This window comes from Epinephelus moara, chromosome 20 (assembly GCF_006386435.1).
Source record: "Epinephelus moara isolate mb chromosome 20, YSFRI_EMoa_1.0, whole genome shotgun sequence".
NCBI lineage: Eukaryota > Metazoa > Chordata > Actinopteri > Perciformes > Serranidae > Epinephelus > Epinephelus moara.
In genome coordinates, this window is record NC_065525.1 from 40,430,071 (window position 1) to 40,441,738 (window position 11,668).

General features: G+C 42.6%; 1 protein-coding gene across 1 annotated transcript; it reads right to left on the reverse strand.

The window, feature by feature from the left end:
- Window positions 1-502: 502 nt before the first annotated feature.
- admb (adrenomedullin b) lies at window positions 503-6,246 on the reverse strand. Its single transcript, XM_050073861.1, has 5 exons — window positions 6,137-6,246; window positions 5,703-5,818; window positions 4,230-4,367; window positions 2,737-2,978; window positions 503-2,441 (listed from the first exon to the last, which is right to left on the reverse strand). The coding sequence occupies exons 2-5, from the start codon at window positions 5,804-5,806 to the stop codon at window positions 2,374-2,376; spliced, it is 552 nt and encodes a 183-aa protein (XP_049929818.1). The 5' UTR covers window positions 5,807-5,818; window positions 6,137-6,246; the 3' UTR covers window positions 503-2,373.
- Between the last annotated feature and the right edge of the window lie 5,422 nt (window positions 6,247-11,668).

Genomic DNA, 11,668 nt, shown 5'->3' on the forward strand with positions numbered 1-11,668 from the left:
ACACACGGGACCTTTAAACTGTTAATTATGTATAATAATCTGCTGACTCCACAGAGGGATGTTTGGATGAAAATGAGCAGATTTATGGTGAAATAGTTTGTAATTTGAGGACAGTGTGACCACGCTGCTGCACGCTGTTAGAGGAGGTCACATTCCTCCGTGATTAATAGTTCTCATTTGAGTGTTCCTGATCTGAAGAGGAGCACTCTGTTCCTCTTTCTTCATCAACACTTAAATTCTTCACTGAAAGCTAATTAATTTCTCTGAAATGCTTTGATTACACAATTTTAGGAACACGTTGACCCGAGATAAATTTAGTCTGAGTGCATGTGTTTCTGTGAGAGAGTGCAGCTGATAAATATTATTTTTAGAAAGGAATGTACCCCAGCGTGGACTTCTTAAATGTAATCATGTTTTACTACACATGCCATCATAAAACCACAGCACACATGTGCACAGGCAGAATATTTGATACCAGGCCACCAAATAACATCAAAGATGCTTCTTTTCATTGTTGCATTAGTTCATTTATTTCAGAGACGAGGATGTCGCAGCCAGATGAAAACTATTACAGTTTCACCACAACAAGGCATCAATCACGTTACCTAACACCACGTCAGCTCACTGCAGCTGAATCAGGACTAAATTAGGATTTATTACATTCAAATAAAGAAGCAGATACATTTCAAACTAAAAGTTTTTAAAGATGAAACATGAAGCAGACCCACAGTCAGTGCTGAGTTGTATCAGACGGTGAAGCTAGATGGCAGCACAGCACTTCAGTCGGCTCGTCGGTCTGTTCTCCTTCAGGCTCTCCGTCTCTCTGTGGCATCCAGAGTCCACAAACTACATGATGACACTGTTTTTAAGACTTTCACCATCAAACTAACATCTTCAAAACATCTTGATTAAGTTCCAATAACGTAGAATCATCACAGTAATGGTACAAAAATATAACTCAGTGATATCATGACGAGTACACGATTATTTACACAGTTAAGATACAGACTTCACTGAAGTTAACAAATATAAAAAGTGACATGTTTAATATGAGTTTTGGCGGTATAAAAAATATAGTTACATGTATGTTGAACCCTCTGAGACCAACACAGACCCAGCTTTGTCTTTTTCAGGGGGGACGGGGATCTTTAGGGGGAGTTATCACAGAAGTGGTAGCTCAGCACTGTGAGCTGTCATAAATCTGTAATAAACGTTGTGTTTCTGTTTGACGCCTGTTCAGATTTTAAAGGTGTAGAGTGTAGAAGGGCTCAGATCATTGTGATGGAAATATATGACGAACATTCTCTCGTTTATGTCTCATAAGTTGATGCAGCAATTTGTTCCACAGTTTGGGTGCTAAATGTAAGCATGTTTTATCTCTCGATGAATTGACAAAAATGGTCAAAAATCCCCCCAGAATCCCACATTAAGACACCAAATCTGTAACAAACAACACAGAAAAATCAGTGTTGTGATTTGGATTCAAAAACTTTTGACATTTGCAGTTTTCTGTAAAAACTGGCTTTTGTCAGCAATTGGATGGTGAACACTTCTGTCCTGTAAACTGCTCAGAAACCCCCTCTTATTGTCAGTAAACCTATGAAAGCCAAACATCTGAATGTTCGAGGTTTCTAGTTTGTGTCTGTGAAGTTTCATGAGGCTGTGATTATCCCAGAGGTCACTATAGGTCATTTTAAACAGTGAGGTTCAGTTTAAAGAAATGAGATGAATGAAATAGCTGCTGTGGGGACTAACACCATCACACATGAATAAAACTATGCTCATTAAATCCACCAGAGTCTCAGCTTTACAGACAGACCCGATTCATGTAATTCTGAGACTGTTTATGGACCTCAGCGTGCAGAAATATTCAAATATAAAAGGCAAAAATAGCACATTTATACTGCACGATAAGAAGTGCACAGTTTGTGCTCCACACTGCAGAGCATAAAAAGTTCATGTCTGTAACAGGGAGACTCATGGTGACCTACAGGACCCATGTTGTTTGTCCCTCGCCAAAATTTAGTCTAATTTGGAGCATTATTTAGCCCCCTCTGTGAGAAGATAGCAGAGCATGGTTGGTACCACTGGATTCATTAGGTCCTCTAGTTTCACTCAGCCCTCTATAGAAAGACAGGAGTGTCGGCCCGGTGGGTCTCAGAGGGTTAAATATAAGGTAGCTTTATAAGTCCTTATATACAAGCTGATAATTATATATTTTAATATCATAGTACATTTAGTTTAAATTGCACTTCACACACAGTCCAACACGTCCAGTTCTTCTCTAGTAAAGGGTTCCTGCGAGTGGGTTTCTGGCAGTTTGGGCTCCAGTAAAGTCAGAAAACTCCTCCGGGCCACGGCCTCACTTCCTCTTCAGCTCGTGGGTAATTCAGAGAAGATCTTCAGGCATTGTGTCTCAGCTGCAGAGATCTCTTTGGAAGCTGAAGAAGAGACGGACATTCTTGTCAAGTCGCGCAGGTTTGACTTGAATTCATCCATAAATCACAATCTGAAGCTGCACCTAAAGCATGCACACAAATCTATTAGTGGGATGTGGTTTTGGTCCAGAGTGACCTGAGCAGATCTTCCTCTGATGGATCTTAAATCTGTGGAATCAAACCTCTGAGGAAACTTATCTTGATCTGCTGAGAGCAAATAACCCCAACAAGGCTTTGCCTCCCTATGCCTGTCTTTAGGCCACTGTGCGTGTGCTTTTGTGTCTGCGGGCTCGCTGACCGGCTTCAGTGCTCCGTCTTTGTCTTCCTGTCTGGAGGGCGAGCTGAGTGACATCCAGGAGTGAGCGACGGCGGCGACCGTAGCCTGACGAGCCCATCTTCTTCTCTGGAGCATTGGGCTCTCTGTCCTTGTTGGTGATCTGGTGCAGTCGGTGGAGCAGGTCGTGGTATGCACATGTGACGAGGAAGCAGCCGGATGATTTGGCTGATGTCGACCTCCTCCGTCTGATGTTCAGCTCAGAGCTGGAATAGGACAGGAAATATTCAGGTTCTGTTTTCAGACAGTTTTCAGCATGTTGACAGTTTAAATCAAACTAGAAATCAGGGTTTATCTGAATTCATGTCAGTTTATCAGAGCGATACAGGACGGATCGTCCACAGGTCTCAGTTACTGTGTCTGTCGTTTCTCACATGGTGGACATTTCGTTTGGATTTCTGACTCCTGTAATATCAGGCAGCATCTGAAACACTTAAAGTTCTCCACTCAGAATATCTCTGTGTAATCAGTGCAGTCTGCCATCTTGTGACTGCTGCTGTGTATCGCCCTGTGTCGATGACACGCACAGCAGTCACAGGTATTTATCAGCTCTGATTGGCTCTGATCAACAGTGATGGAAATACAACACCCGGGTGAATGCGCTAATTTCAGCCCCTTTACCAGCGGGATGCAGTGACCCACCGCCACAAAATACCGTCTGTCTCCGCCTTCACAGTGGAGGTGGGAATCACCAGTGGGTCCATAAGATATTACCACGATACTTACGTCACAATAAAATTTTATTGGGATAAAATATATTGTGATTTTCTACCTTTTTACAGCTGTAAATTATGTCCCTGAAGAAAAACTTTGTCAGCATCTGTTTTATCTGATAAGATGTTTTCTGTCTGTTCATCACTTCAGACACTTTGTTTTGCACCAAACTGAAAAAGCAACTGATCATATTATTCTAGTCGGCTACCTAAAGTTAGTATTTGTCATATTAATAATTTATATAATAAAAAGATCAATACTTGGTGCTGTGTGATGATACGATATTAGCACACAAAAATATCATGATAGTGTATTGAGCTTTGTCCCTGACCAAGCAGCACTCAGACATCAAAATAACCATGGTAACATCTTCACTGGCCTCCGTGCTGCTCTCTGCTGTTTACTGACCTGTTTTCAGTCTGTCTGTGACGTCTAATGTAACGCACCAGAACAAAGAACAGAAAGACAAACTGGTCTGTCATCTATTTTTATCCAGTTTTCCTGTGTTTACAAAACCCATATACTCGTGGTTAGTGCTAGTTTTGGTGGAAAAGGTTGTACTTTTAAATAAAGTCTGGAGAAGGATGTTAATAATTGCAGAGCCTTGGGGGTCTTTGGAGCCTAATGATATTATCACGATGCCTTTGGTTTGATCCCAGCTCGTTTCCCTCCCCACGTTTCCTCTCCGTCTCCACACTGTCACCTGTCTTATAAAGGTAGAGTACCCTCACAGTGCAGCTCACCTGGACAGAGATGGGTCAGTTTTCACATTCTCGTCCTGTTGTTGTCCAGCGTGGAGGTGGAGGTGCTGCTCGTCAGCGATCTCTGAGCTGTCTAAGCACAGCTCTCGCTTCATACGACTGTGCAGCCAAACTCTGAACCTGCCGCAGAGAACAGAGGAGGAGGTGAAAGACGAAGGTGACACTGATGTACACAGACAGATATATAAAGTGATCATATCTAGGGATGCGCCATACTGGATCTTTTGCCAATATCTGATACGCCGATATATAACAACTCACATGGCCGATAACAGATACTGATATCGACATATCCATAAATCATGGAAAATTATACAACTCTATTCCCCAAATCCTCTGACTGAATAAACGTCATTTTTCTGTTTGCTTGAACCTGGTTTATCTTTATTTTTATATGCTTTTTCATTATATAGGCCTGCATATGTAACACCTGGATTTAGGATCATGTAGTAGTGTTTGCAGTGTGTAGTACTGTTTGTTTCATTGTGTGATTTACGAAGAAAGTTTCCTTTTAAAATGTGAAAAGCCCTGAGGAAAATAATAATTCACAGCCTTTTGTTTTCTCAGGGTTTTTAACTTTGTGTTGGTTTAAGAAATGTGTAAAACGGGTGTAAAAACTCGACTTTAAAGATCTGCAGTGGTCCAAACATGTTGGCTCTTTTAATGATTTACCCACTACTATAAAGGCTTTTTAATGCTTTCTTCTAGTTGTCTATATATTTGACGCGCCTGGATCGCCTTCCTTTGTATCTTGTGGTTTCCTGTTCTCCATGAGCTCCTGACACAAAGTTTTAATGTATATTTATTTATACAGAGCAACCACTCATCTCTCTTTAATTAAAAATATATATATATATATATGTATATATATGTGTGTGCATACAATGACGTGCAGATATTATCGTGCATCCCTAATAATATCAGTGCAACACAGCTTCATCACACATCTGAAATATAAGATGTTAGTAGAGCTCAAGAGGCAAACATGGACCGACAAATCTGCCAAAATGAAAAATCAGATCACAGATTATCATTATCAGAATATCTGTCTAATGAGGGACAAGACATGTGGTGAAGAGGACATGTTGAGATCATCAGGTACACTGTCTCTGTCACACAGTTTGTCCACTGGAGAACAGTTTATTTTGCAGTTGTAAAAAACCTTTCACAACATATTTTAATCTCCATTCTGTCACATAAATATCCACATTAAACATGTGTTCTGACTCATCTCAGTGTCCGCTTCAAAAGGTCCAGTATCTGTGGAGCTGTAACCAAACTGAAACCTTTACCATTATATTTTACTCACTTGTTGTCGTTTACTAACTTGATTAAAACATCTCTGGTGTCATGAAGGACCAGCTCCTGATTTAAATGTTAGAGGGCAGAAAGACGAGGCTTTCTCTGGTGAATGAACACAATGTTCTCGCCATGCTCGTTGATCAGGCAGCTCACCTTTTTTTCAGGCTGGTGTTGAGCTCCCCTGTGGCACCTTTCACCAGTGGCAGGACGGTGGTGAAAACGCAGCAGCAGATGACGGTGTGCACGGCTAATCTCATTCTGACTGCGAGCTGCCAGAGGGTCAGATACAGAAAATGAAACAGCAGGAGGTTAACTCTCAGCTGGTGATGGATCAGTTTAAGACAACACTGAGAACAGTTTGTTAATTACAGATCAATATGAGGCAGGTTATTAAAGACACATCCAGCTGTTAGTATTCCCCTAAAATCACTGAATACAAAAATCAAAATCTTTTCTCAGCTCTGAGTCCTTTAAACTCAAATCACAAATTTCACATGATATCAGTTAACATCCTGAAATACCTGAAGACTTCTGGATGGTCTCCTAAAAACTAATCTTTATTTATAAATGTAGAAAAAGTCACTTACCTCAGGCTGTAGTTAATGTGGAGAGGTTGTGATGCACATCCGAATGTGTTGTGTACTGTGAGTGTTGTAAAGAGTTTACCATGAGTGGAAGTCTGACGTTTACACTGCTAACATGAGAGGCTTTATAGAAGGAGGGAGGGAGCTGTACCTGAATGCCAGACCCAGTGGGAGGGACTGTGGGACAGTTCATGTCAACCCCGTCCACCCCACATGTAGACAGGCAAACCACAAACATGCAGAGATTAGAATTGAGTCAGCAGTCCCTAAAACGGCCTGACTGATGGTTATCACTTGGTATGAATCATAATTCTGATTTAAATCAACTCTTTTCTTTGAGTAAAGTTTTCAGTCTTTGGTTTTGTGCATTTCTGTTTTTTGTAAGTTGACCTAAAATGTTTTCCTCTCTTAAAGACTCATGTTGTGCTCTGTCTTCTTCTTCTTTTGTCTCTTCTTTAAATATTTGTCTTGAATAATGGTCGTGTTGGGAGTCCTGAGGGTGCGTTCACTGGCCCTGCGTGCTGTAAGGCAGTTAAGTTGGGTGTGCTTGTTGTTAATCGCTGAATTAATTCTAAAGGAGATGTGTTTTTGGACGGCTGAGGTTCAGTGTGACTCAGCCATCTGTGATTTTCAATCGTTACAAAAGGTTAAGTACATTTAAATTAGCACTGTGTTGTTGTGGTAACCTCATGCACTGTGAAACTTTAAGGACGGAACATGTGCTTTTTACTGAACTCATGCACTTCCAGATGACCACTTCAATCATCCTGAGTGCTACTTAAGGGCACCGGTAGTTGTGTCCAAGCATTATAAACAAGAACAGTGTGTTCTGCATGTGTAAAAGATTAACAGCATTAATTAGGTCGTCCTTGTTTTTCACAAAGATATGAGAAATTGAGAGGCATCAAAAGAACAAAACATTCTGTAGTTTAGAAATGTTTTCAATGAAGATTAAACTTCATGTAGAGTTTGAGTATCAACCCTGAAAACTCACCGATCCTGATTTATAAAATATATTTTATTTTTAAAATCTATTCATCAGTTGGCCTCAAAGTTCATCTCAAGACTCAGAGTTTACCTCGACTCAGGTGAGGTGGTAGAGGTACTGAGGCATGTCCAGAAACCACAGAGTTTCAGATCTGCTGCTACTGGAGGTTTGCTCTGATTTTGACCCCTTCACCGTATTTTCTCAGTGAAATGTCATGTTGTAAGTGTTAGATTCTTCCAGAAGTCAAATGTTTCCTTCAGACTGAGCAGAGCAAAGATTTTAAAGGTCTTTTGCTCGCTGTTTTTGAGTTGCTACACCCCTCGTGTTTCTGCGCTCTACATGTCTGCCGTTTTGGCCGGAGCGCTCTGAACTCTTCGAGTTGATAAAACTCAGATCAGAAAAACGGCCCACGTCATCTCTGATTTTTACCCTTTGTCCAATGGGATGATTTGAGAGGTGGGCCTTTTGTGGTGGTCATGACAACAAGTTTACAGTTGGTAAACAATGGAGGAGAAACTGGTGGTAGTGGTTGCTGTATACCCAGAGCTATACGACTAATAATCAACCTGAGATCAGCCCAGAACATCTGGTGAAATATTGGAGGAAATGTCTGATGTCACACCCAAAACCCCAAAATTCAGTCCAATCACCGCAACTTTACTGTGAATGTGACGCTGAGTCTCTGTCTGTGTTTATCATGAGGCTGCTGCAGGACCACAGCTCTGAGGCTGGGACAGAGTCACACAGTGACGGAGCTAACTGTTAGCATCACATGGCTAACGTTACCGAACAGTTATTAACAGGTTTAACCACAGAATTGAGCCGTTACAGCGTCGATGTGAGATTAACGGCTCACTGTTGGCACTATGTTGAGCGGTAGCAACAGATCAGCTGTGACGGCGCCCTGAGATGAAGTACGACCTTCGTACAGTTAGATAATCATCCTTCGATGAACTGAAGTGACAGCTGACAGATTCAAAGTACTGGAAGTCCTTCCCAGTTAGTAATAAATCTTTTGCCTCCAACTTGTGTTGACCTGCACAGAGCTGATGCAATCCCAGCCCACATGACATCCACGACCAGCCCCTGCAATCATCATCATCCTCATCATGTCCTCAGGCTGCGTTTCTATAAGCATTGTGCCAACGTCAGGTGTGTTTTGATTGGACTCTACAGAACACAGTGGCACAGAGAGGTTTGATGGCTCTATAGAAACCTGTGAGTAATGCATCTGGATGCTTTGAAGAGATAAACACAGTGGCGTCATGGCAACGACACAGCACACTGCCCGGGCCAAAAAGATGATTCAGTGATCTGTGTTTTAACACGAACCTTCCCGTTCTTAAATTAGAGCCCTTGTACTGCAGAATTTCATAATTACAAAACACAATGAACTCATGAATGTGTCCGTCCGTCCAGCTGCAGGTGGTCACTGTGATCTTTGATCAGTGCGTCTGTGTGTCCATATTTAAAGGCCGATATATGTTTTCCATCCTGAATTGTTGCTGTAAGAAGAAAAGCTTTAACGTTACATGAAATGAAGACAGTGTGGTGTTTGGTTGGAGGACGGATGAGGTTGATTTCCACAGTCGGGGGTCAGTGGAGCACGATGTGAGCTCAACATTGGCAGCTTCCCATCATGTGATATTATTAGATATTCAGGGTCTATTTATAGCTGCAGGCTTGATTCAGGGTTTTAATAGTACAGAGATCGAGTCAGGACTGAACTCTGCTGCTCTGGTATGTAACGGCGCTCTGAAAGAGAATCCTCCCTGGAAATCCACTGAGCGATATGCACTTGTCTGAATGTGAGGCCCAAACATTCCTTTAACTTCCTCTCCAAACAACGGAAAATCACAGTTGGTGTTGTTTTGTGTGGAAAAATCCAGGATCAGATATTTACCACTCACAGGTGGAAAACATCAATTTACCCAAGGGGACGACAACGTTCCACGAATTCATGACTGGACAGGAACAACAGAGCGGCCTGAACTGTAGCTGTTTATTTATAGATTCATACACACACACACACACACACACACACACACACACACACACACACACACTGATGTAAAGTTGTCCGAGCTGTGATCAGTGTGTGAAGGGTGAGATACAAATATAGTTTATTATTATTTACACATGTACGACAGGCCTGCAGATGACTGCAGCCTTAATGGGATTAAATTTCAGCCTCTAATATGAAAATAAAACATCAACATCTCACAGAGTGAGGAAGAGGAGGAGCGACAAGACGGTTTGGGTCGTATCCAGGTTTTACAGTATGTTGGGGCATTTAGAAATCCAGAGGGTTGATTTTCAATTCCTTAAAAAATACAGACGCTCCTCTTTCAACCTGGTCACACACCAACCAAAAAGTCGTCCTCTCACGTTGGCATGATGCGATAGCCAGTCGCTGTCATTGTTTAACCGCGTGCAGCAGTATCAGGGGGAAACACAGCAGGACAACAACTAAAGTTAAGGTGGCTAAAATCTCACTAGGGTGAGCTGCAGGGATGGATGGGTCACAACCAATGACTGTCACCCAGGATGCCAATGTTTGCTTCCCATAAGAGTGTAAATCCAAACCCTGTCTTTTCTTCTGCAGAGCATCACGTGATGGACTCGGCTCACTTCCTGGGGGCCTGATGCACACGTGTCATACAGTAACTCAATGTTGATATATTCAATCTTCTGTCATTGTAGAGTTGTGAGCAGCACATGGACTCAGCCCCTCCTCACCCGGCTCTGTCTCTGATTACCTGACGACAAATGAGACCAGAATTACCTGCAGCCACCTCGCGCTCCCTTCACCTCGCTCCAGCTGCTGTAGACTTCCTCTGCAGGAGGAGAGCAGGCAGCAGCTCTGGAGATGGACTCTCAGTCGGCAGCTGTAGCTGCTCAGATTTGGCCACCACAGACCCTTCAGCGGTGGGTGTCACAGTGGGTGGTCTAACCTGTGTAACAGCAGCAACAGAAAGTTTTCTTCGGCGGGGAGTTGGGGCTGTCCAGTTCCTCTGAGCTGGGGTCGACTGACCAGGGGCCAGTCTCTGCAGCTGCTGACCGCCCTCCTCCTCGTGAGGTGGTCTGTAGGGGCAGGGACTGAGGCCAAGGACACGCTGTGATTGGAGGCTATAGCTAACGTTAGCTACATAAACATGAACCTGAAGCTGAAGCTGTGAGGCATCGGCTCCTGTTAGCCCCTGTTCGCTCCTGTTATCTCCTGTTAGCTCCTGTTAGCTCCTGTTAGCAGTCCACTTCATTTACAGTGATCAGAGTTTATTATGGGATGTTTGCCCTTTGACACCAAAGTTAAAATGCCTCCCCCAGCTTTAATTCAGACTAAAATTAATGAGGAAGCAGAGTGGTGTGTGTTGATTAACATTACATAGACTTTTTAATGACTTTTTCTAGTTTGTCTCCTCCCTCTCAGAGCAGTCAGTAACATCAGTGAGTCATTGTGGCTGAGTGACAGCTGCTGCTGGAGGATGTTCATCATAAAGACAGTTCACTGGAGGAAGCAAAGTTTAAAATGTTTCTTGTTCTCTTTTAGTTGTAAATGTAAAACACATATTTTGGTTTAACACCAGCTACGATTCATAAATACATGTTCCCCTGTCGTCCATTGAACAAATAAATAATGTTAAAATCTACAGATGTCAGCAATGACTCGTATTGTTAATTGTTTATAATGGATACGGTGGCCCATTGGCACAAATCAGGTGTTGAATCATCATTATCAATCTGAAGTTTCTCTGCTCTCAGACACTTTTCTTTAAGGACAGAAAATTCAGAGGATGTAAAGACGTCAGTCTCATGCAGAAGGAAAAATATCTTTGTACGAACACTAATGAAGTGTACTGGAGTACGAGCTGACATGTGCTGCCTCCTCTCTAGTTTTTGATGGAGAATCGATTCTGAATTGAATTGCAAAGATTTACAGTCCCAACAGCTGATCCTCACGTGTTCTCAACATCTCCTCTAAACATGGCTCTTCCTGCCCGCTGAGAGCTCAGCTGAGGACTTAGACGCTCAGATTTACACCTTGTGGGAGCTGAGAGTCCGGAGAAATTTGCCGTGCGAATACCAGCACATAAAGTCCTCCAGCAGCGTCCACGCTGCCCTGAGAGAGTAGTCGGGTTGAGGCAGGGCAGAAGCTTCAGTCAGAGGATAAACTCAGTGATAGATGTGAGGATGGGAAACCAGTTCAGGGAAAGACTTCACTTTGGCACAGACATCAAACTCTGGATCGTTCCATCCATGACCCCGCCCCCCCAATGACAGGAAATACCCATGTTTCCTTGTGTTCATATTATTATTTATTAAATGTGTATAGTGTGACCCTCTGCCTCTGCCTTCATCAGCTGTTAGGGCTTTTTGAAACTTCCCAGAAGTGACAGATTCTGTCCCTTCAACTGCTTTCTCCAGTCAGCTGACTATGGGTGTTTACTCCTCTAGTTATCCAATCAAACTTCACCACGATGTCCATCAGCCAATCAGGACGCTACTGCAAATTTTAAATCTGCTCCCTCCTCTGCCGCCGTCAACCG

Coding starts and splice junctions, on each gene's coding strand:
- admb (XM_050073861.1), bottom strand. CDS start 5,806: ATGAGATTAGCCGTGCACACCGTCATCTGCTGCTGCGTTTTCACCACC. Junction 2,979..4,229: donor ACTGACCCATCTCTGTCCAG/GTGAGCTGCACT, acceptor GTCCTATTCCAG/CTCTGAGCTGAACATCAGAC. Junction 2,442..2,736: donor AAGACGGAGCACTGAAGCCG/GTCAGCGAGCCC, acceptor TCTCTTCTTCAG/CTTCCAAAGAGATCTCTGCA.